General features: G+C 49.7%; 3 protein-coding genes across 3 annotated transcripts in view; 2 read left to right on the top strand and 1 right to left on the bottom strand.

Moving 5' to 3' along the window:
- Positions 1-8,990, top strand: part of Znf385c (zinc finger protein 385C) — a 57,599-nt gene extending 48,609 nt beyond the window's left edge. Inside the window, exons 7-12 of the mRNA XM_029546141.1 lie at positions 2,710-2,820; positions 4,839-5,004; positions 6,566-6,856; positions 7,204-7,400; positions 7,625-7,735; positions 8,206-8,990. Of these exons, the coding sequence (XP_029402001.1) occupies positions 2,710-2,820; positions 4,839-5,004; positions 6,566-6,856; positions 7,204-7,400; positions 7,625-7,735; positions 8,206-8,442 (1,113 nt within the window). The 3' untranslated portion in view covers positions 8,443-8,990. The remainder of the gene's footprint in view (positions 1-2,709; positions 2,821-4,838; positions 5,005-6,565; positions 6,857-7,203; positions 7,401-7,624; positions 7,736-8,205) is intronic.
- Positions 8,991-9,568: 578 nt separating this feature from the next.
- Positions 9,569-13,970, bottom strand: Nkiras2 (NFKB inhibitor interacting Ras like 2). The gene is made up of 4 exons (XM_021211510.2): positions 13,878-13,970; positions 12,578-12,679; positions 11,904-12,145; positions 9,569-11,130 (listed from the first exon to the last, which is right to left on the bottom strand). The coding sequence occupies exons 2-4, from the start codon at positions 12,669-12,671 to the stop codon at positions 10,891-10,893; spliced, it is 576 nt and encodes a 191-aa protein (XP_021067169.1). The 5' UTR covers positions 12,672-12,679; positions 13,878-13,970; the 3' UTR covers positions 9,569-10,890.
- Positions 13,971-17,197: 3,227 nt separating this feature from the next.
- Dnajc7 (DnaJ heat shock protein family (Hsp40) member C7) overlaps positions 17,198-24,777 on the top strand; it is a 37,641-nt gene continuing 30,061 nt past the window's right edge. Inside the window, exon 1 of the mRNA XM_021211508.2 lies at positions 17,198-17,837. Coding sequence (XP_021067167.1) covers positions 17,761-17,837 — 77 coding nt within the window. The 5' untranslated portion in view covers positions 17,198-17,760. The remainder of the gene's footprint in view (positions 17,838-24,777) is intronic.

Genomic DNA, 24,777 nt, shown 5'->3' with positions numbered 1-24,777 from the left:
GGCCCTCACGATTGCATGGCAAGTGCTCTTCACTGCTGAGCTATGGCTCCAGACCTTGAGTTGTATCTTTGTCTTGGAGTTTGTGTACCTACCTGGAGGTCTGTGTGTTATGTGTGAGTGTGAGTTCCTATGTTATGTGTGTAAGATATGTGTGTGCGTGTGACTAAGGATTTGTATTCTCTCTCTCTCTCTCTCTCTCTCTCTCTCTCTCTCTCTCTCTCTCTCTGTGTGTGTGTGTGTGTGTGTGTGTGTGTGTGTGTGTGTGTGTGNTGTGTGTGTGTGTGTGTGTGTGTGTGTGTGTGTGTGTGTGTGTGTGAATCTGAGGGGTTTGGGTGTCTTTGTACCTTCTCTTATGTGCTGGGCATGGATGTATTTTAGGTGAGAGTCCATCTGTGGTTGCATAGTATCTGTGTGTCTGAGAGTATCTTTCTGCTTGTCTGTGAATCTATGACTGCTGCTAAGCATATGTGCTTGTGTCTGTAGATTTCTCTCCTGTGCTTGGACTCATGTGTGGTATGTGTGTGGTGTGTGTGCATGTGTGTGTGGTGTGTGGTGTGCATATGCGTGTGGTGTGGTGTGTGTGTATGTGGTGTGTGTGTATGGTGTGTGTGGGGTGTATGTGGGGGGTATATGTGTATGTGATGTGTATGGTATGTGTGTGTATGGTGTGTGTGTGTGTGTGTGTGTGTGTGTGTGGTGTGTAGTGTGGTGTGTGTGTGTGTGTGTGTATGGTGTGTGTGTGGTATGTAGTGTGTGGTGTGTAGTGTGTGGTGTGTAGTGTGTGTGTGTGTGGTGTGTAGTGTGGTGTGTGTGTGTGGTGTGGTGTGGTGTGTGTGTATGTGGTGTGTATGTATGGTGTGTGTGGGGTGTATATGGGGGGTATATGTGTATGTGATGTGTATGGTATGTGTGTGTATGGTGTGTGTGTGTGGTATGTAGTGTGTGGTGTGTAGTGTGTGTGTGTGTGTGTGTGTGTGTGTGTGTGTGTGTGGTGTGTAGTGTGGTGTGTGTGTGTGGTGTGGCAGGAGCAGATGTTAAGAGCCCTCCCTGAGGTGTGAAGAACAGCTTCCCTGTAATTCTCAAATGAAATCATGGATGAGCTCCACTCTCTCCTCAGGAGACTTTGTCACACGTCACATGCCTTCCCAGTAACCTGGAAAGGTTCCCCCCTCCCCCGCTTTGTCCCCTGCAGGGTGGTACAGAGGTCCTGAGGAGCATGAGACATCTGGGCATGCGCCTATGAGCTTCAGCCCCTACTGTCATTTGCAGATGTGTTTACTGCCCAAAGGAGTGGGCTCCCAAAGGCAGGTGACACTACTGTTGGCCCAGTGTCAAGATCTCCCTCTGGAATCCTGTTGCAGGGCAGGCTGTCCCTTGGGCACTGTCCAGCTTGTAACCTTTGTCCTCAGGGCAGTTTCTATAGCATGCTCACCTCTCTGCCTCGGGTTTCTTCCCATGGGAAGGTTTAGAAAGTTCCTTTTGACTAAACCAGACAACTTCTCCTTTGAATCCAACAACCTAGGCTTCTAATGCACAGCAGGGTGGCCCTGCCTGCAGTGCCCGGGTTCTGGAGACTAAGGAATGGGTACTAATGACAGCCTGGGCTACACAGTGACTTAAAGGCTAGCCTGAGCTACGTAGTGAGACTCTATAGTTTCAAAAAAAAAAAACAAAAAAAAAAAACCTTCAAAACTTAGGCCCTTGAGAGAAGAAAACAGAGAGGGGGGGGGGGGGGGGGGGGGAAGAGGGGGAGGGAAAGGGGGGGGGGGGAGGGAGGGAGAGAGATCGAGAGAGCTAAAGTGGCTTGAGATATAGTAAAGTTGGAAGAGAGTTTGCCTAGCATGCTCAGAGCCTGGGGTTTGATTTCCAGCACTGTATAAATCAGATATGATAGCACATGCCTTTAATCCCAGTGCTTGGGAGGTAGATCTAGAAGGAGAGTTTATAGTCACCCTCAGCTACATACATAGTGTCTTTATCTCAAAAGAAAAGACAGACAGACAGACAGACGACTGCAGTGTGTTGCGTGCCTATAATCCCAACACTTGGAAGCTGAGGCAGGAAGACAGGGCTTCTAAGGCCTGACCTAGGGGAGGCTTTGTCTCAAAATAGATAGATAAATAAACAAGAGAGCTAAAAATGAACAAAACATATTAAGAAGAGAAAGAAAACATTCAAGTCCATATTGCAAAAGGGACCATCCTGCCACTCGGGGAACCTCAGCCCTCCTGCGTTGTCCTGCTTGGCCGCCTGCCTTCCTGGCCTCCCTGAGCAGGTTTCGTTCTGCTTAGCAGTCATCAGACTTTGGGACAGTGGCAGAGGTGGTGAGGTAGGGCTTCTTGCCCCTACCAGCAGGTCCAAGTACAAAAGCTGGGTCAGGAGACAGGAATTCCTCCACCAAAACAGTCTTCTGTCCCTTCCTTGTTGTGGTCTGTGCTCAACCTTTGGTCCCAATAGAAAATAAAACCCCCAAACTAAGACCAGAAGGACAGCAGGAGACACCAAAGTGATTCTGTGTCAGGCCATGGCCCTAAGTACACCCTGGTTTTCCTCTTGGCACCCGACAGATCAAGTCTGCCAGGAAAAGGCTATACCCTTGTCAGAGTTATAGCATGAGACGGGGTTTCTGGGCAGCTGACTGTATTTTGAACTGCACCTTCCCTGAGCATACAGGAGGAACTAAGCCTTATCACTCCCCCCTTCTCACAGATGGACCCAGTCCAGAAAGCTGTCATCAGCCACACATTTGGGGTTCCCTCCCCTCTGAAGAAGAAGCTGTTCATCTCCTGTAACATCTGTCATCTGCGGTTCAACTCAGCGGTGAGAGGGGATCATGGGATTGGGGCTCAGAGGGAGCACGGTCTCCTTCGGGGCTGCTGTCATGGGAACTGGTAGCAAAGGGAGGGTTGCTCTGACCACCATCCTCTCCTGCCTCCTGCCTCTTCTCATACTTCTTCCTGCCTCCATGTAGCCCACTAGAATTCCATTCCCCTCCCCTCTGCGTCACACCCATCTTCTGGATGTCCCAGAGGCCCATGATATGAACTCCCGGTCTTGACTTAAGATGTTTACAGAATGTATTCACCCCAGCATCTTTTGAGGGGGGGCAGGAATTTGCTATAGAGATAACGCCATCCTCAAACTCACAGAGAACTGCCTGCCTCTCTCCCAAGTGCTGGGATTAAAGGCATGCCCTGCCATGTCCAGCTTGATTGAATTTTGTTATAGTTGTTGAGACAGGGTCTATGTAACTCCAGCTGGAACTCACTCTGTAAACTAGGCTGGCCTCGAACTCACAGAAATCCGCCTGCCTCTGCCTTCCTGGTGCTGAGATTAAAGGTGTGCGCCACTACACTTCATCACCTTAATGGGCTCCCATGATGCATCTGTGAGAGGTACAGAGGCACAACTACCATCTTCACCTTTCTGAGGAGAACACAGTCTCATAGAGGATAAATAATTTGCCAGGGAGCACAGCTGGTGAATAACATTTCTAGGCTTTGAACCCAGCCCTGACTGACCCTGACGTCTGCACACTCCTACTTCAGCCTATCCCGGGAGAGCAGGCAGGGAATCTCATTGTGGGGTTTGGGTGAGGTATCTGAACCACAGTGTAGCCAAAGAGCCAAAGGAAGGGCTGTGGAGGCTTGTCTTTCCCACTTTGGGGGGATAGGTGAGAAGCAGAGACTCCTGACTGAAGTAAAGAGGATGCTGACACCCAGCTGTGGCATTCTCTCCAGATGTTTAGGTCACATCATTCTACAAAATGTCAAAAAAAGAGATTTGCTGGAAGGGACATGTCTCCATTCCTAGGCCCTGGCAGAATGGCCAGGCCAACAGCAAATGCTCAAAAATTATTTTTTTTTTTTTTAAAAAATATTTATTTATTTATTATATGTAAGTACACTGTAGCTGTCAGAAGAGGGGGTCAGATTTTGTTATGGATGGTTGTGAGCCACCATGTGGTTGCTGGGATTTGAACTCAGGACCTTTGGAAGAGCAGTCGGTGCTCTTAACCGCTGAGCCATCTCACCAGCCCCCAAAAATTATTTTTAAATTAATGAGCAGTGGGATGTTTTTGACGTTCCTAAACTCAAACACTGAGGACTTCTGTGCTTTCCATGGGCAGACTCCGGAACATTCAGGAGACCCTGCTATATAAACTGCACCCTTACAACTCCTATCCCATTTAACCTGAACCATCACAGAGCTTCAAGCGGGGCACGGTGGGGCACGCCTGTGGTCCTGTTACTCGGGAGGCTGAGGCAGGAGGATCATGAGTTTAAAGCTAGCCTGGGCCGCAGAGTAAGTAGTCCATTTCCAGAATATTCTGTACATATAGGCAGACACCCAAGGGTGTCACTTGGTGAATGTCCCTGGGTTCAACACTTCAGGATCTGGGAACACAGAGACAAATAAGGTTGGAGAGATGTGGCTTAGTGGAGAATGTTTGCCCAGTAGTCACAAGGTTTTGGGCTTTGTGTGCAACTCTAGGTTTAACACACACACACACACACACACACACACACACACACACACACTGCCTTTGAGTGTGGTGCTGTAACTTGCCTAAAGATGCAGGGCTTATATAAATGGCCACGTTTGATTCTGAAGGCAGGCTGCCTGCAAGGGAGCCCTGTGTGAGAACAAGCTCTGTTGTGAACCTCAGGGCTGTATACATGTAGCGATGGTGGTGACACTGACATCACCCCTTTGTGGCCGAGCTTTGTGTCCCTTTGACCCCATATTCCTCTGGCCTATTCCCCCTGCTCAGCCTCCCTCCTAGATGAGGCATGTGACCCACGGGAAGGTGACCCCCCTTCCCCTCCGTCTTCCAGAACCAGGCTGAAGCTCATTACAAGGGCCACAGACACGCCAGAAAACTCAAGGCTGTGGAAGCTGCCAAGAGCAAGCAGAGGCCTCGAAACCCGACCGCAAATGGCACGGTGGTGTCTTCAGCCTCACCTCCAGCCAGTGGAAGCCCCGGAACCCCTCAGAGCAAAGGTCAGTCTTGAGTTCAAGTTCACACAACGAGGCTGGCTTCTGACAGCGGCTTGAGTGACTCTGGCTCTTCAACCATCTTTCTTTCCTTTTTCTTTTGTTTGGTTTTTCAAGACAGGGTTTCTCTGTGTAGTCTCAGCTGTCCTGGAACTTGCTCTGTAGACTGGGCTGGCCTCGAACTTATAGAGATCCATCCACCTGCCTCTGCCTCATGACAGTGCTGGGATTAAAGGCGTGCGCCACTACTACCTGGCCTTAAAAAAAAAAAAAAAGAAAAAAAAACTTGGGATTTTTTTGGTGTGTGTGTGTGTGTGTGTGTGTGTGTGTGTGTGTGTGTGAATGTGTTGGTGCTCATGGGACATAGAGGCCAGAAGAGGTCATGAGGTCCCCTGGAGCTGGAGTAGCAGTGGTTATGGGATTGCACCCCATCTGCTGCGAGAACAGTACATGCTCTTAACAGCTGAGCCATCTCTCTAGCTTTTCACCATATTTCTTGCTAAGAAGATGATCCCTTACATACAGACATTGGCAGACACCTATACTGATCCTTCCTCAGGCTGACTCTGGATCAGGCACCGTGCTGCCAGCACACGTAGCCTGAGCTAGGATTCAACCACTCCCTGGGTTGGTTCCCTAAGCCTGGCAGAACACATGGCTACAAAGTAGGTGGCTGAAACAATAGAAGTGTATTTTCTCCACAATCTAGAGGTCAGAGGTCTGCATTCAGATGTGGGTAGGTTTGGGTTTGGGCTTCCCCGCCCCCCCCCAGGGGACCAGAGGGAGAAGCTCCTGAGTCTCAGCTAATGGGTACCACTGTCCCCCACACTCCTTATAGACTGAGGAAGGAGAACTCAGAGCTCCAGGTCAGTCTGGACTACACGTCAAATTTAAGGCTAGCCTAGGTTCTATAAGACCCTTTGTTTTCTGACTCAGAAAACAAAGGACAGGGGCTTGGGGGTCTAGCTCAGAGGGTACAGTACTTGCAGACCACTTGGGAAATCATACCACCACGAAACTGGGAATAGTGGCACAGACCCATGATCACAGCATTTGGGAGGTGGAGGCAGGAAGACTAGAAGTTCAAGGGTATCCTCAGCTATATAGTGAGTTCATGGCCAGCCTGAGCTACATTAGACCCTGACAAAAAACAACACTCCCCCTAAAACCTCCACTAACACCCATCATGTCTGAGTTTACATGTGGCCATTTTCCCTTCCTGTGCTGTGTTCTCTGCCTCAAAGATAGACCACCATTCACCTGTATGATGGATCTCACCAATTTCCAGTTTGATGCTGTTATGCTACTAAAACATTCTAGCACATCTTTCTGGTGACTTCCAATACTGAGGAGCTAGAACGTTAGACTGAAAGTGTGACCTATGCTGTCCGATTTTATGATTTGCATACAGGGAAACTGCGTCCCGAGTTTGCCGAGTGAGTTGGTGGCGGGGTGAACCCAGAATTTGGAGCTACCTGTCCTTTACCAGGAAGCCTCCCATTCTATCACCACGCCGGTGCTGCACCTCAGAGGTCCAAACCTCCCCGTATGTCCCATGTCCTTGCAGATCCCGCATCCCCTCCTCTCGGCCCTTCACTTCAGCTACTGCAGACCCCGGACCCATCAGCCGGAGACCCCGCCCACTCGGAACTTTCTGATGCTGCTGCTTCCTCTTCCTCCTCTTCCTGCCCACCCTGCTCCCCGGATCCCAGCAGGGAAGCACCAGGGCCTGAGCCAGCAGAAGAGGCTGTGGGAGGTGGAGTGAGTGGGGACGGCAGGGGCGAGAAGGGACGCCTCTACTGCCCTACCTGTAAAGTGACAGTGAACTCTGCCTCTCAGCTTCAGGCTCACAACACAGGTCAGTGCTTCCTGGGCACCATGTCCTTCATGGCCAGGTGACTAAGGAACCTACCCACTGTTACTACAAAGACATTTCTGGGTCCTCCTCTTCGTCCCAAGGGAGGGGCATTGGGAAGAGAAGGTCACTAAGGGACTGGAGTACCCTCCTCCATACTCCTTGGATCAAAAGGAAGGGACTTTTTCCCAGCTATTTTAAAAGGCTATCTTCCCTAAGGTATGTCCACAGGAAGCCACAGACAGCTAGAAGCCTGGGTGTCTGGGACGAGTTCATGTGTGTGCGGAGGAGCAGCCGAGCTAACTTGGTTTGATGCTTCCATACTGAGAGACTGTCTTCTTTCCTTCTAGGAGCTAAGCACAGATGGATGGTGGAAGGTCATCAAGGGGCTCCCCGAAGGGGCCGTGGCCGTCCTGTGTCCCGAGGAGGGACTGGACACAAGACCAAGAGAGTGATAGGAAATCGTGGGGGCCGGCAGGGATCCAGCCCTCCTTTCCATTGTGCCCTCTGTCAGCTCCATGTCAATTCAGAGACCCAGCTCAAGCAGGTAGGAGAAGGGAGGTCAGGATAGGATGGGTATCAGGGAGGAAGCCCTGATGCCCAATGAGGGATAGACGTGGCTCGGCTGCCCATGACTGCCCCATGCTGTGTGTGTGCTGAACGTGCGAACTATGGGTAAGAGGAAGTCTGAGATAGTCTGGCAATAGAATAGTTTGGGTACTGTGTGCTTCCTTGTCTCATTCCCAGTTTGTCTGTCTGTCTGTCTGTCAGCACATGAGCAGCCGGAGGCACAAAGACCGGCTGGCTGGGAAGCCCCCCAAGTCCTCCAGCCAGCATAGCAAGCTGCAGAAGCACACGGCACTGGCCATGAGTGTTCTCAAGGTACCTGTCTCTAGGGGGACCACGGTCTATATGGGGGAGAGGAGGAAGAAGGGCCAGCTGAAAGGCTTGGGATGCGGCAGGAGGGAGGCTGCTGGCCCTGCAGCTGCCTGAGCAGGGACAGGGTTAGGGGGTGGGGGTGGGCCATACCCAGAGGAATTTCCTGCGGGTGGGCTGGGCCTAAGGTCATAATATGAAGGGCAAAAGCCAGGGGTGGGTGTGCTTATCCTAGAGACCATCTCTTCCTACCCCTCAGAGTGCGGCCTGTCCTGAGGCTGTCCATCTGCTGGGCAGGAAGACAGCTGGCACAGCAAGCCCCCCTGGCATGGCTGTTTGGGGGCGGGAGGGAGGAGGTTAGACTTAGAACTCTAAAAGGCACTGTCCCTGAGGCTAAAAAGCTCCTGGATGTGTCCCAGGGAGGGGGCGGGCTTCTCTGGTATCAGAGACCCCGTCCATTTCTGTTTTTATTGTAGTCTAAATTGGCCTTGCAGAAGCAACTCACCAAGACGCTGGCAGCCCGCTTCCTGCCTGGTCCGCTGCCCACCACAGCTGCTGCCATCTGTGCCCTGCCAGGGCCCCTGACCCTCCGGCCTGCCGCAACAGCAGCTGCTACCCTCTTCCCAGCTCCCGTCCTGGGCCCAGCTCTGTTTCGTTCTCCAGCAGGAGCTGTCCGCCCTGCTGCAGGACCCATCCTTTTTGCTCCCTATTAGCGGACTCGGAATGGCCACATCCTATCTCTTCCAGCCAGACACTTGTCTCCACATCCCAGAGAGACTGCCTTTTGCAGTTTCCGGGTTCCCACCCAACCTGGGTAGCTGCTCTTCACGCAGACTGGGGTCTTCCAGTCCCTTGGCTCTGAGGACCACCATTACCCTCCTTTCCTGGGCCAGCCCTAGGCTGCCCTACATCTATGATTTAACAAATCCCAAAGATCTATGCAAAAACCACAGCCCCAGTCTCATGGTGCTCTCATACCCAGACCCCAACTAGAGACGTACACAGAGCTGACAGCATTTTAGCTCCCAAGAGCCAGCCTCTCCTGCCATGTTCTAGAGCCATCTGGACAATCACAAGAGACAAGGATCTCAAACTGAAGTGGGCTTGGGACCTATCAGGCATATTTACCATGGGGTAGCCAGGTATGGTGGTGCATTCCTGTAATCCTAGGACCTGGATTACGAGTTCAAAGTCAGTTTGGGCCATATAGCTAGACGCTGTCTCAAACACCAAAACAACCACAAGTTGACTACAGGGTATGGCAAAGGTATAAGAAGCCCCCAAAGTTCTTCAAAAATGTACTGTGAAAGTGAAGCAGAGTTGAGAGGAAGCTCCCCCTGCTCTGTGGGGGTGGGGCTTGAAGGTAAGAGTGTCATCCTGACTGGTTTGGAACTATGTACACAGGCTGGCAAACTCAAGAAATTCACCTGCCTCTGCCTCTTAAGGAATGGAACTAAAGATATGCACCACCCTGCCTGGTCCGGCTTTAACAGAAGTGACCTGTCTTACCACAGCTGTTCTTCTTATCTTAGCCTTTCAGTGGTTTCTCTTGAACCCCCAACTCTAAGGGGGCTCTGGGTCTCCCTGTGCCTAGGGACTCTCCACTCCACACTGGGGTCTGGCCATCCCAAGTGTGGCATTTCGGGCTGGTACACGGTCCAGTAAACCCTCAAGATCAACTTTCATGTCACCAAAGCCAGTGCCATTCCCCCATTCGACATGGGATTTTGCCAGGATCCACCTATGTCCCTTTTCTTTCTTTCTTTTTTTTTTTTTTTTTTTTTTGAAAGATATTTCCAATGGGACAAGAAAAGGGGTAGGGGACGGGAAACTTTTTGATAACAGCAGTTGTGGTTTTATTGTGTCCAACACATCAATAAATGAACTTCAAGCCTGAGCCTGTAGGTGCCCTGACTCTCCTTGCCCAGGCCTGGGCACCAGCCTCCTCTTGCCTGTTCCGGGAGAAGGAGAGGTATTGGAGGTGGCTTGGCCATAGTGTTTAACCCGTGTGAGGTGTGCATGTCAGAAGCACGGAGTGGGCACCGCAGGTTGTGGGTTATAAGCTCACTTGACAGCACAAGCCTCTGATGGAAGGCCTGTCAGCTCATGGGAAGCTGCTACTGGTTTGCCTGGTTCTGTTCAGGCATCTGAGGTAAGAAAGAAGGGCTGGAGGCGCGGCTTATCCCACCTTCACCAGAGCAGCAGGCGCATAAATACAGAGAGAGTATAAATGTAAGTCCAGCCACTAGCCAAAACAAGCAGAAGGGATGGACACGACCCTGTGGGCAGGTCCACAGACTGCCACTCGCAGCACTGAGCAAAGTGCACCCCTGCCCCCTGGTGGTTAAGAGAGGCTGTCCAGCCTCCAGGGCCGGTAGGTGTAGCACCTTGAAGAGGGTGGAGCAGGGGCAGAGACACATAGGAGGCCCAAGCCACCAGCTTTAGAAAAGTCACAGCGCTCCCGTGGCTCTAGGTGACATCCAAGCTTCTGTCATCTCACAGATGAGAAGACTGATGTTCAGAGGAGAAGAGCCTTGCTAAGTCACAGGGCAAGCGGCAGCCCCGTCATCACACACTCTACCTCAGCCAGTAAGACCTCTCTGCTCCTGGAACAGGAAGAGGAAGCGAAACAACTGGGAGATGGGTAGAGGTCAAACAGGAAATGCCACTCCCAGGAGCCTGACTTTCCCAGGCCTTGGACAGGCCAGGGGAAAGATCAGGGTGAAGGATGAGGAACCAACCCTAAGCCAGCACGCACAAATGTACGCTTACAGTACCTCGTCTTTTTTCGAGGCTGGTACTGTGTGTATGTTACTGGCAGGAAATTGAGAGAGTTGGGATCCCTGATAGGAGGCAGATCCTGGACTGGGCACTTTGGCATGACGGCCCTGCTCGCTGCGCCAGGCAGATGGAAGGGACACTAACCCATAAGTGTCCGGGTGACAGTGGAGAAAATAGGATCAGCCGGGGGTGGGGTGGGGACTATTATGGAAGGTCAAGGGAGGGTTCACTTGCACTTCTTGGAGTTAAGAGAGGACAGAGGTGGCATGGGCCAGAGGGTGGCTCCCCTACTGACTGGGAAGAACAGCTTGCTTCTGCACCCTGTGCTCTCCACCCAGCCCGGAATCGGCTTGGAATGGTGAAGCAAGAAGCACAGCTCTTCAGCCATCCAAGGAACCGCTGCCCTTGCTCTTGCGGCTGAGGGGGAAGGCGGACTTGCTCTGCGGCTGAGTCATCTTGCTGGCCAGGTAGATGAAGGGCTCTAGGAGGGATCGGCGCTCAGCCACCGACACCTCCCATAGCTTCACCTTCTCGGACTTAGCCCAGTGCTGGGCCACGTCAGGGTCTACACGACGCTGCTCCTGCAGGTCACACTTGTTGCCAAGGACCACGATGGTGACCTGGAGAGAACAGACGAGAACAGAGGCTGGCGGCATGCAGTAGCTCGGGAGCAGGAGTAGCCATCAGCTGTTTCTGGCCAACAGCTGGGGAGGATGCAGTTCCCAGGGGACTCTGGAGCAAGAGCACAGAGCCACAGAGAAGGAAAACTAGGCCGAGTTTCATGTGCTAGGAGGGGACCTATTAAACCAAGGAGAAGACTCAGCAACTGAACTATCCTATCATGTGGCCGGCTACCTCTTGTGTAGGTTGAAGACCTTCTCCAATGATCTTCCCGGCCTTCTAGCCCCTAAACTACCTCTTGGCAAATGAGCACACCTGAGAATCTCGTGTGTTAGTCAGGGTTTCTATTCCTGCACAAAACATCATGACCAAGAAGCAAGTTGGGGAGGAAAGGGTTGATTCAGCTTACAATTCCATGTTGCTGTTCATCACCAAAGTCAGTCAAGACTGGAACTCAAGCAGGAACTGAAGCAGAGGCCACGGAGGGATGTTCCTTACTGGCTTGCTTAGCCTGCTCTCTTATAGAACCCAAGACTACCAGCTCAGGGATGGCACCACCCACAAGGGAACCTCCCACCCTTGATCACTAATTGAGAAAATGCCCCACAGCTGGATCTCATGGAGGCATTTCCCCCAACTGAAGCTCCTTTCTCTGTGATAACTCCAGCTGTGTCAAGTTGACACACAACACCAGCCAGTCCACACCCAAAAGCATACCAAGGACCCACGCTCTCCTACCACTGGGCTCCCAGCAGAAGTTCAGGCCATGTACCTCCTTCTTGTCCTTGGACTTGTCGATCTCCTTCTTGAGCAGCTCGACGCGCTGGAACGACTCTCGGCTGTCCGTGCTGTAGACCAGGACGTAGCCGTCGGTGCAGGAGAAGCAGTGCTTGGGCAGCTCGGCCCCATCCCGGAGACCCCGCGTATCATAGAAACGCACCTGCTCCCGCACCCCTCGGTCTGTCTCGATGGAGCCTACATAGATGTCCTCCTGGGTCTCGATCATCTCAGAACCTGGGTTAAAATGAGTCAAGAGCGATGGGAGCGAGGTCGACAGCCTAACAAGCCGAGCACGGAGCACGGTAACAAACCAGGTGGGCAGTAATAGAAGCAGACACCCTACATCCACCTCTGGCCAAGTGCTGTGGGGTGGGAATGTGCTTCTTCCTATCTTGGCTTTGGGTTTCTTCCTTCTAGATTTGTACAGTGTCATAGAACTTGGGGGGGGGGGCAGTGTTTTATCTTCCCCCTCCGTTGCTGGGGTTCAAACTCAAGGCCTAGTACATGTTAGATCAGTGCTCTGACAGTCAGCCCTGCCTCCAGCCCTAATTGGGAGGCTGTGAAAGCAGCTGGTGCCCTTTTTAGCTTTTGGATTCAAGATGTGACCAGATCCTACGGCTTCACTCAAGGTCTTCCACCGGTCTGCGGGGGCCCGGCAACACTCACCCACAACATGGTTCCCGTACAGAAGCTGCTCGAGAATCGAAGTTTTGCCCACAGATGCCTGGCCGCACACGACCACCTTGCAGCTCTTCCCCATGCTTCAACCTTAAAGGACAGAAGCCATGTGGTGAGGGAAGACAGAATCCAAACAGCAGGCTAGGGAGCATCCGGGAGTTAGCACCACGCCCGATGTGTTTACTGAACTACTGAGCAGTGAGCTGTAATTAACCTCCTTATCCCAGGAGTGGCCAGGATTTGGCACACAGCCGGGGTGGGGTTGATGGCACCATAAAGGGAGGGGCCTAGAGAGTGGGGTGACAAAAACAGCTGGCCGGGTTTCTTCCCGTGCACAAGTTGTATACGGCACCAATTACTGAAGGAAGTTCCACAAATACTCCTTTTTGATTTTTTTTTTGGGGGGGGGGAGTTTGTTTTGAGATAGGGTCTCGTGTACCCCAAGCTGGCTTCCAGCTGCTGAAATAGTTGAGGCATATATGCACCCCAGGCTGTTTTCTCCCTTTAACCAGGACTTCCGTGAAGAAAGAAGCAGGAATTTTAGATTCTTCGTGACATCTTCTCCTCAGGGAGAGTGTGCAAATACAGAGAAAAACCTTTGTTCCTTCCTTTCTTTTTTTTTTTTTTTGGGGGGGGGAGCGGGGTTTCTCTGTGTAGCCCTGGCTGTCCTGGAACTCACTCTGTAGACCAGGCTTGCCTCGAACTCAGAAATCCGCCTGCCTCTGCCTCTGCCTCCCAAGTGCTGGGATTAAAGGTGTGCGCTACCACTGCCCGACATAACTTGCTTTCTTGAATGAATAATTTGGATGGCAATAAATTCCATTAAACCATTCCCAGTTGAATCCACCGGTAAAATAAGGAGCTGACAAGAAACGGAATAAAGAGGAACGTGCTTCCGAAAGATGGCTTTTACATCCCTTGGACTGACAGGCACAGAGAAAGCTCAGATTTATAAACTCTCTGAGGCTGCAGAGAGAGGTCCTTCTAAAACGAAACTTCCAGCACAGGCACCCGGGAGTGCCAGTCATCTCCCTTTCCTCCTCCCCCCCCCCAGAAAGCAGAGATCCAGAGGTCAGCCTCAAAGGGGTCCCAAGCAGAAACCTCTCCCGGAGTTCCCTGTCGCTGATCTCCACCCCGTGGTGTGAGCCTTTTAGTAAGCGACACTCGAGAGGCCGCCGCCACAGAGTCCCCCTGAAGGGCACCCCTCAGAATCTCAGAGGCAGAGACAGGCCAACCAAAGTGAATCGGAGACAGAGGCCCCGCTGAGCCCTGCCTCGCAGCTCCATACCTCCCGGGTCCCCGCAGCACTCCCGCTGAGGCGCCCCCCGGGGTGGGCCGGACCATGGGAGGGGCAGCTCGACGGTAAGGACGGCCCTCTCTCCCTCTGGGTGGAAGGACTTGCCCAGAGGTCCCGCCCCGCAACGGCCAGCCTTCAAGACAACTTCCGGCGGCGTAAAGTGAGCGCGGATCGCACAGCGCCTCCCAGAGGCCGGCGGGGAAATGCCCACCAGAACTTGTGTATAAAACTGAGGTTCCAGGCTCTGATACTAAAATGTTCTCTCTAAAAGACAGTAACGCTTCGTTAAGTCTGTCATCTATTCGACGAGTTTTCTTTTTCTTTTCTTGGCGGTGCTATGCTATGAATGGAACGCAGGGTCGTGCACATACTAGGCAAAAGCTCTTTGAACCTCGATTTTTTTTTTTTCCTTTTGATTTTCAAGACAGGGTTTCTCTGTGTAGTTTTGGCTGGCCTTGAAATCACTCTGTAGACCATGATGGCTTTGAACTCACAGAGACCCACCTGCCTCTGCCTCCCGAGCGCTGAGATTAAAGGCTCATGCCACCACACTCAACTAAACGTGCAGTTTTTTGTTTTTTTGTTTTTTTTTTTTTTTTTTTTTGAACTTGGAATGGAGGTTCACATTTGAATCCCAGCACTTGGGGTATGAAGTAGGAGATTTTCTGAAAGCATAGTCTAAACAGAGACCCTGTCTTAAAAACAAACAAAGAAACCAAACACTTCAGCACCTACTTTGTTTTGTTTGTGCCTTAAGTAGGGCCATATACAAAGGAAAAGCTACAAGTTAGAGTGATTGATCATAAATTCACTGTGTAGAATAATCAGACAAACCATGATGAACGCTGTTATTGAAGTGGGGTGCTATGGGCCTGGCAGAGGGGCATTTAACTTAGGAGTGATAAATACCAAAGAGAAGGGAGGAGAGGGGCGTATCTATGTTCAGGTTTGAAGGGCTGAATAGCACAGAAATTTCTGAAGCAGAGGAAATACAACAAGAACCATGACATTTCTTGTATCAGTCCGGTTTCTCTAGAGTCACAGAACTTTTGGAATGTCTCTATAAATTAAGGTGATTTATTGTAATGATTTTACAGTCTGTATTTTAACCCATCAATAGGCAGCTGTGAATGAGTTCAAGAATCTAGTAGTTCTCAGTAACACGAGGCTCATTGTTTCAGCTGCTTTTCTAAGCTTAAATCCTGAAGTGGTAGGTTCCAACAGATGTGCTGGCAAGTAAGTACGAGCAGGCAAAGAAGAGTGAATCGCCCCTCTTCCTACATCCTTATGAAAGCCTCTAGCAGAAGGTGTGTTCCAGATTAAAGGTGTGTGCCGCCGTGTCTGGATCTGGAACTGGCTCTGTCCCAGGCTGACCTTACACTGAGATCTGCTTGCCTCAGTCTCCTGGGATTAAAGGCATGTCCTACCTTACCTGGGCTTAAGCTTTTCCTGGCCACTATTCCTCAAGATCTCCATGTCAAGACCCAGGTTAGAAACCTGTGTTCCAACCTCAAGACCTGGATCACAGGTGTGCCCTGCATTTCTGGATTGTAGTTCATTCCAGATGCGGTCAGGTTGACAAGCAGGGATGGCTATTACACAGAGGAAATACAAGGTTCATGACAGTTCTGGAGCCAGGAATCCCTAGGGGCTCGGTATTGATTGCAGAGACTAGTCAAATAATGAAGATATGTGGGAGGCCAGGGACCACACATAGGCCATTGGTTAAGTTTATTACAGGGAGATGACATACTCCATCCACCTTTGCAAGAAAGGACGTTCTCTTGGAAGAGCCAAGGCTTGACAAAGAAGAAACTGAGGATCGGTTAGGAGACGGATTTTCAGCCTCTAAGTTTATTTATTTGCTTTTAATATCAAAGAGTTTGGGATGAAAAGACTTGGGGATGTGTGGTGTGGGGACAAAAAGCATTGGTGACAAGGTTTCAAGCCAATTCTGAGGACTGTGTGATTTACCCCATGTTTCATGTTGAACAGACAGAAGAAGTCCAACATAAGGAATTCAGGAAGGAAGGAAATTTTGCTTTTTTTTTTTTTTCTGTTGTTGAGAAATGGGTGAAAACAAATTCAACCCATTTATTAATGAAGGCAGTGGTTCTCAACCTGTGGGTCATGACCTTTTTGACAAACCTCTATCTCCAAAAATATTTACATTACGATTCATAAGAGTAGAAAATTTATAGGTGCAAAGCAGCAACAAAAAATAATTTTATGGCTGGGAATCACCATGACACGAGGAGCCGTATTAAAGGGTCACAGCATTTCAATTCACTGAGGTACAGCTATCATTCTCTATCCAGTGGCCCTGGTCGTTTCCACGCTATCAGTAATAATAAGGACCTACAAATAAGGCTAGGGGTAATCCCAGCACTTGGGAGGCAGAGGCAGGTGGATTTCTGAGTTCTAGGCCAGCCTGGTCTACAGAGTGAGTTCCAGGACATTCAAGACTGCACAGAGAAACCCTGTCTCGAAAACAAAAACAAAAACAAATAAGCCGGGCGTGGTGGCGCACGCCTTTAATCCCAGCACTCGAGAGGCAGAGGCAGGCGGATTTCTGAGTTCGAGGCCAGCCTGGTCTACAGAGTGAGTTCCAGGACATTCAAGACTGCACAGAGAAACCCTGTCTCGAAAACAAAAACAAAAACAAATAAGCCGGGCGTGGTGGCGCACGCCTTTAATCCCAGCACTCGAGAGGCAGAGGCAGGCGGATTTCTGAGTTCGAGGCCAGCCTGGTCTACAGAGTGAGTTCCAGGACAGCCAGGACTACACAGAGAAATCCCCTCTCGAAAAAACAAACAAAAAACAAAAAAAAACAAATAAGGCTAGGGACTTTTAACACACAGCTTTCCTTAAGGGAAGGGGCACAGATCCTGTTTAAATTCCATAGTCTTATTTTCGTTCCTTTTGGCTTTAAATTACCATTTCAAGGTCATCTCCTCCCCACATTTAACCCCAGAGGGCCTCAATTTAATACAACTAAACACTGTTGTGTGTGGTAGTGGTACTACAAAGATAATTAAGCTGTCTTCCCAATCCAGACAACATCTGGCCAGACAAGCGTGCTGGGTAGAGTTTATGAGAAGTAGGAGTACAGGGGACACTAAGGAAAGGGGACCTCACCCCATGAGCTGCCTTATAAACTCCGGGGCAAGGGCTGGCGCGCCATGTCATCCTTTCTGGGCTTAACGATGAGATGGCACTCCCAAGCGGCTGACATGAAAGCAGCCTCATAAAAGGGTCCGCGTCATTGGGGTGATGAACCAGCTGGTGCTTAGAGATCCGTGGAGGATGAAAGGCGCAGGGTGAAGACGCCCTGCGTTCCCCTCGCTTGGTTGGGCAGGGCTTCCAGGAACTGATGAAAGCTGGGGACTGGGCTCAAAGTAGCTCTTCATGCCTTTCCAGGGAGGAAGCTGTGGACACACTGCAAAGTCGGGAAGGTAGTCTTGGGGGGTTTTTCTTCCTCAAGTGTCTTTGGGACCCGGTCTCCACCCACCCGGGACTCCCAAGCCTTACCGGAGACTCTCTAGGATTGCTAGTTGTTATGGCAACCGGGCTGTAGGGCTACTGAAGCAAGCTTAGGCCTAGAGAGGCAACCTCCTTCTGTACCCTCCTCCTACCCACGGGTAAAGTGGCGCCCCCTACGCACAGGAACCGTCCCTGGGCCCCCGCCCCAGCGCGGAGACCACCGTGGACCTCCAGGGATGGGAGGCCGCTCTGGCCCCAAGCGGAGCCTCTCGTTGGTAGACGGGCTCGAGGGAGTCCCTCTGGGCGCGGCGCCGCCGAGCGGCTCGATGCTCCGACCGGAAGTGCTCTGCACCGCCTGCCTCCCACCCGGCTCTCTGGTCCCGGCGGTAAGATGGCGGCTACCGCGGAGTGCGATGTGGTAATGGCGGCGACCGAGCCTGAACTGCTGGAGGACGAAGACGCCAAGAGGTAATCAACCGGGTGGTAGAGTCCTGGAGGAGGCGAGCCTGCAGCTCGTGGCTCGGGGGCAGGTCGACCCGCCAGCGAGGCAGCCCCGGGATGCAGAGACGATGGCTCTCCTGCAGACACCCCCCCCAACCCCCATCTGAGCTGGAGTCGACAGAGATCTCCCCCCTGAAGGGGCACGCTTAGGGGGTCTGTTGTCCCCTTTTGCTTTCACCTAGCAGGGAGCTTGAGGCATAGTCTTGTTCGGCCGTGGGGAGGAAGGTGGGCTTCATCGTGGAGGCCGGGTGCCCGGGCGGGGGCGGGGGGAAGGGTAGGAACCCCGGAGGTCGGCTGCAGAGTGGGGGAGGCGTCGCGGCGTCAATGACGACTTCCTTAGCCGAGCCCCGACCTCCGCCCGCTCCGGTTAACTTGTGTGCATTGTTGTCTGTCCTGACTGGTCGTCTCCGAAGCCTGCATTCTCCTCACTTCCTTTTCCTCATTAATGACCCTTAATGGTCTTTAGTGTGAGGTTGAGAGAATTGGATGCTCACTGTATGGACCTGGTCGTTCCCCCCCCCCCCGATCCCTGCACCCCGATGGCCGTAGAAGTTAAGAATGGATAAACCGGAGGGCGAATGAGGAGCTTGTCTCTTGCAGTACGGGGTCAGACGCTTCTTCGCCATTCCTCCCAAGAGCATTCTTAAGCTCAAGAAGGACAGCTGTTGAGATGCAGTTGGCACTGCTGGGCAGCTGCAGTGGCTCGAGATTGCCAGTCTAGCCTAGCCTAGGGAGGTGGTGCTGAGTGAGTGGTTTTTCTAGAACACTCGGTGAATTCCGACACCAGCTCAAGAACAGGTTTTCGAAGCGGGGGGCGGGGGGTTAGAGTACGCTTGGGAGCGGGCGGGACTTGTTCTGATACCAAAGGTGAACTGATTCCTTTATCAGTTGCAGATTAATTTGATCCTTTTCTCAGGGTGGACTACAGTGCCTTTCCTCTCCTTCCCTTGTGTTTCTTGTTCATACCAAGCCTGTAGGGTATGTCTTCAGGCTGAATAATTTGTGGTGGCGATCAGATTCAGTTCAGGAGGTCTAGAAATCAGGATTCTGAGGGGTTTACTGTCCAAGTTAAAACACATAAGCGGGTACTTGGAGAGCTACAGGGAATATTGTAGTTAACAGGTGTATGGGTAGTACCTGACTTGAAAGCTGAGAGGCTAGACAAAGTGTAGTTGATCCCTTGAGCTATCAGTTTAGCCTTGCCTCCTCCTCCTCCTGTTTCCACGTCATTACAGTGTCTAGAGTTAAGAACCTATATAACTTAAAGTATTGCAAAATGAGAAAGGAAGCCCTCGCTAACACGAACAGCTTAAATTTTATTTTATTTATATTTGGAAAGATTTTAGTGCTTCTTACTGCTATAAATGGAGACTTTGGCCATATGTCATTTGAGGAATCTATCCTACTCAGTGTAAATCTCCTGTAGGGAGTGTCTCTGATTTGGACTTTAAACAGGTCTCTCTGTGTAGACCAACCAGCCTTGAACTCTTAGAGATCCATTCATCTGCCCCTGTCACCCAAGGGCCGGGACCAAAGGTGTGCACTGTTACGCTAGGCTAACTTCTGTGTCCCCTCTCTAAAGCAACTCCTCCTTAAAAAAACCAAACAGATTAGCTTTAGAGGGTGTTTTGTCATAAATGGTGATAAATGTTTATGGAGAGATATATTTATGCTGAGTATGGTAGCACACATCTGTAATCCCTGTACTTGGGAGTCAAAGGCAGAAAGAGCTGGAATTCATCAGTCTGGGTTTTATAGTAAGAAGAAGCTAGACGTGGTGGTGCTCACCATAATCTAGCACTTGGAGGCAGAGGCAAGCAGACAAGGTCAAGGGCAGCCAGATATCCACAGTTTTAGGCTAGACAGGGTTACATCTGTGTGAGAGAGAAACAGACAGACAGAAGAGTTAATTGGTTGTGTGTGTGTGTGTGTGTGTGTGTGTGTGTGTGTGTGTGTGAGAGAGAGAGAGAGAGAGAGAGAGAGAGAGAACATAAAACAGTAAAACAGTGTTATAGTGCAACCACATGTAAAGCATGGTGTTTGGTTAACTGTTGTTGTTGTGGAACTTAATATGTTATTGATTATAAAATAGTTATTGGGACTGGAGAGGTGGATCAGTGGTTAAGAGCATTGACAACTTTTCCAGAGGACCTAGGTTCAGTTCCCAGCACCCACATGGCAGCTCACAACTGTTTGTAACTCTAGTTCCAGAGGATCTAGCACCCTTTCATAGACATATGTGCAAGCAAAACATCAAGGCACAAATAAACAAACAAACAAGCAGTTATCTACCGCCAAGTCAGTATAACTGTAAATAAAGGTGAAAAATGCATTCTTAACAGACATGTAATATATATTTATAGAGTTTATATGTTAGACATACTAAAGCTAATTATTTGGTTTTTTTTTTTTTATTTTAAATATGTATTTATTTATTATATGTAAGTACACTGTAGCTGTCTTCAGACACTCCAGAAGAGGGCGTCAGATCTTGTTACAGATGGTTGTGAGCCACCATGTGGTTNTCTTCAGACACTCCAGAAGAGGGCGTCAGATCTTGTTACAGATGGTTGTGAGCCACCATGTGGTTGCTGGGATTTGAACTCAGGACCTTTGGAAGAGCAATCGGTGCTCTTAACCACTAAGCCATCTCTCCAGCCCCTAATTATTTGGTTTTATATGTTCATTATAGGCCAGTTCTGTATATAAAATAGGAAGAAAATAACTTAAATCACTTAGACCTCTACAGTGTCAGATCTCCTTAGAAGAGTGAGCATCAGGATCTATTGGTATGAAAAGTGTGTCGTTTTCCCATTGTCGAAGATAGAGTACGGAACTAGAATACTGTGCAGCCATAGCAGGTGATGGGGAAGGACATCACCCGAAGCACCCCTTTATTGTCTGGCATTGTTAGATCCTTCTGCCAGTTCACTGAGGGACTCATCAGCCTGTGAGTCCCTTGGAATGTTTTTTGAGACCCAGCAGGGATCCTTCCTTCCTTATATCTTGGGATCTAATAGATCTTACTGCTACTAAATTGTCACAGTCCCACAGAGGGGTAAGATGAGAGGAACCTTGAGACATTGGACCTCATGACTGCAACCTTTTCTGTGGCTGCATCTTATGTCTTTAGTTTCAATGTGTCTAGAAAGAGACCTTAGGTGTTTGCATGTGTTAGTTTGTCACAAGTCCCACAGCAGCCACAAAAGCAGAGTAAAAGATGTTTGAAAAGGTGTAGAGCAGTCCACCCACACGTGCATGCTCACGTGAACACACCATGCACGCACGCACGCACTCTCAGGTCCCACTGAGACTCCATCTGTTCCTTATTTCACTGTATGCTCCTCGTTAGAGTTGAATATGGAAGCCACTTCGGCTTCATTCCAGGTAGTCTAAGCCGAGTAGTCCAAAATGTGTGTGTGTGTGTGTGTGTGTGTGTGTGTGTGTGTGTGTGTGTGTGTGTGTGTATCTGTATCTGTATCTGTATGTTGGACAACTTTGGAGGCCAGGGGACAACTTTTGGGAATTGATTCTCTACCATTTGAGTTCCAGAGGCTGAACTAAAGTCGGCAGGCTTGGTGGTGAGCATCTTTGTGCACCTGCTTGGCCATTTTTCTGGTCCCAAAATTGTTTTTCTTTGTTTGCTACTTTGTATAAGGAGTTAAGGTTCAGGCATTTCAACAGTTGATCTAACTTGATGCTTTTGATGTTCCTGGGAAGCTGCTGGACACTTTTTCTAATCTCCAATGCTTGCCTGTCTTGAGTTAAAGGTCTCTGGTTATTGGTCTCTGTAGATAGAGCTTTTATTATGACGTATTGATGGATTTCAAGCAGATCACTAGAGAGGAAGCGTGTCTGTTATTCTGAGTCTGGAGTAACTGGACATAGAAATCCAAAAGAGGTCTGGAGAGATGGCCGGCTCAGTGGTTAAGAGCACTCACTGCTCTTCCGAAGGTCCTGAATTCAAATCCTAGCAACCACATGGTGACTCACAACCATCTGTAATGAGATCTGACTCTCTCTTTGGAGTGTTTGAGGACAGCTACAGTGTACTTACCTACAGACCATAAATCAATAATTCTTTCTAAAGAAAAAAAGGGGGGAGGGGGTGTGCAGAATTGAACCTGGGTCCTTCTTTGTAGGAGCCAGTGCTCTTAACCACTGAACCATCTCTCCAGCCCCTGAGCGCACACACGCGCACAGGTTCGGTTCTCTCCTTTCATCATAGGGGTTCCAGGTATCAAAGTCAGATTGTCAGACTTGGGTGCAAGCTGCATTATCCACTCCTCTCTCTTCTCTCTTTTCCTCTCCTCTCCTCTTTTTTTTCTCTTGTTTGTCCTGTCCTTTCCTTTCTCCTTTCCTCTTTTTTTCTCTTTTCTTTTTTCTTTTTCTTCTCTTTTCTTTTATTTTGGTTTTTCGAGACAGGGTTTCTCTGTGTAGCCCTGGCTGTCCTGGAATTCACTCTGTAGACCAGGCTGGCCTCGAACTCAGAAATCCGCCTGCCTCTGCCTCCCAAGTGCTGGGATTAAAGGCGTGTGCCACCACGCCCGGCTTTTCTTTTCTTTTCTTTTCTTTTCTTTTCTTTTCTTTTCTTTTCTTTTCTTTTCTTTTCTTTTCTTATCAAGGCCTTGTTAGGTAGCCCTGGCTAGCTTAAAACTTGCTGTATAGAGCAGGCTGGCTTCCAACTAACAAGAGATCTGCCTGCCTCTGCCTCCAGAGTGCTGGCGTTGGAAGAGACCTTCCTGCTAGGCTCTTGTTATTTAGCTGTCTTGATTCCTTTGTGGAGTAGGACTCTGTCTTTTTTGTTGTTGTTGTTTTGTTTTGTTTTGTTTTGTTTTTTCGAGACAGGGTTTCTCTGTGTAGCCCTGGCTGACCTGGAACTCACCTTGTAGACCAGGCTGGCCTTGAACTCAGAAANCCGCCTGCCTCTGCCTCCCAAGTACTGGGATTAAAGGCGTGCACCACCACCGCCCGGCAGGACTCTGTCTTTTATTTCTGCCTACAGTGCTGAGTCCACGTCCCAGCCTTTGCAGTAGTTATTGGTTTGCTATTGCTTTTTAAGCCTTTTTGAACTTCATAACCTTACTTAATCAGAGTTCATAGGAATACCCCTCCCCTTTCAACCTGATTAACATTAGGGATTTGTTCACCTTCGCATTGAGTTCTTGGACAAACAGCTAGGCATTTCATTAAGTCTGAAAGCTGAATGGGAATTTATTTTTGACTTTGAAGTCAAATTAATGAGAAAAACATCAAGTAGGTATGCTTTAAGTGTGGCTCACAAGAAAGATGGAAGAAATGAATTATGTCTAAGGAAGGGGGGATAAATTTATGAATATAGAATCCTGAATATAGTAAATTATTATATTTTTAAAGATTTATTTATTTCATATATGTGGTTATACTGTTGGTGTCTTCAGACACAGCAGAAGACAGCATCGGATGACCGATATAGATGGTTGTGAGTGGCATCGGATGACTGATATAGATGGTTGTGAGCCACCATGTGGTTGCTGGGAATTGAACTCAGGACCTTTGGAAGAGCAGTCAGTGCTCTTAACCGCTGAGCCATCTCTAGCCCAATCAGGATTGTTTTAATCCTTATAGTAACATATAGAAGATTGTTAAATAGTCATTAGTAGAACAAAGGTAGGATATAGGAGGTCTCTTTTCCTGAATGTAATTTAGATTCAGTTTATTGGCTGGCGTTGAGTAAAATGAGCAATTTTAGGGAAATACTGGGCCAGGTGAGTGGCAGTTGCTCTAGTGCTTAGTAACTTGCCAACAACAGGAATTCTGATTGGCCTGAAGCCTAGCCTTATTGTACATTCCAGCCAATCAGAGCTTGGCTTAGTTGTTGAAGCTAGTTTTTAAAACCTTGAGTACTGGACTCCTGCCTTTTCCTTTCTTGCTCTAGGACTTTAGAAGCCTGGAGAACAGTGGGGGGCTGCTGTGTGGGTGCCCTGTCACCTGTCACAGAGTGCTGTTGAGGATTCATTGTTTCTTCCTACACCAATGCTTCCTCCTCATTCTCCAGTGTTGAGTGATGTGGAAGTTATGTAGACGGCGGTCCAGGTATTCTCATCAGTAGGAACAGAGTGGTTTTTCCAGGGGGCCATTGTTTGTACTGGTGTGGCAGTTGCTTTTTCTCCCCAGCCAGACAAAAGCTGTAGTTCTAGTTTCACACCATGATGGGCAGAAGTGTGTGAGGATGAATTGAGAGTGTTGGTGTGTAGCAGATACGGCTTTTCCAGTTACAAGACCTTTTCTATTGGTGTTTGACGGCGGGGAAGCTAGGCGGTCAGATAAGCAGTGTTGACCATCCCTTGTGAATCTATCTCCTTTTGACAATATTGTGAGCAGGATTATTCTCTTCCTGCCTGAGAGTTCCTGCTTGGGTGGTTTGCTCTGAGAGAGTTAGCACCTGTTGAAATGAGGACCCTAGAGAACTTTGTAAAAGTGCCGCTGGAGAGTCCATACTGCCCTCTGGTTTCCATATGTATATTGTGTATCCCCCAAACATCAGTGCTTGAATGTGTGTGAGCATGTGTGTATGAGTGTGTCTGCATGCGTGCGTGCGTGCGTGCATATGTGTGTGTCTGTGCGTGTGCGTGCAAGCAGTTTGTGGCAGTCAGTTCTCTACTTTCACCTGTGAGTGTGGGGATGGAACTCAGGTCCTCAGGCTCAGCAGCAAGTGTCTTTACCCACTGAGCCATCTTGCCTGCCCTGGAAGCAGCCGTTTCTTAATTGTAGTTCCTTACTTGTAGATTGTTGAGAGACACTGCTGTCTGCATCAAGATGAGAGATGTTGGGCTGGTGAGATGGCTCAGTGGGTAAGAGCACCCGACTGCTCTTCCAAAGGTCCAGAGTTCAAATCCCAGCAACCACATGGTGGCTCACAACCATC

The sequence above is a fragment of the Mus pahari genome, chromosome 14, assembly GCF_900095145.1.
Source record: "Mus pahari chromosome 14, PAHARI_EIJ_v1.1, whole genome shotgun sequence".
NCBI classification, from domain to species: Eukaryota; Metazoa; Chordata; class Mammalia; order Rodentia; family Muridae; genus Mus; species Mus pahari.
The sequence above is the reverse complement of the archived record's forward strand: the minus strand, read 5'-3'. Positions and strand labels throughout refer to the sequence as shown.

Excerpts from the sequence above, each read along its gene's own strand:
- Nkiras2 (XM_021211510.2), bottom strand. The coding sequence starts at position 12,671 with ATGGGGAAGAGCTGCAAGGTGGTCGTGTGCGGCCAGGCATCTGTGGGC. Across the intron at positions 12,146-12,577 it reads GTACGGGAACCATGTTGTGG|GTTCTGAGATGATCGAGACC; the intron begins GTGAGTGTTGCC and ends ATTTTAACCCAG. Across the intron at positions 11,131-11,903 it reads AGTCCAAGGACAAGAAGGAG|GTCACCATCGTGGTCCTTGG; the intron begins GTACATGGCCTG and ends TGTTCTCTCCAG.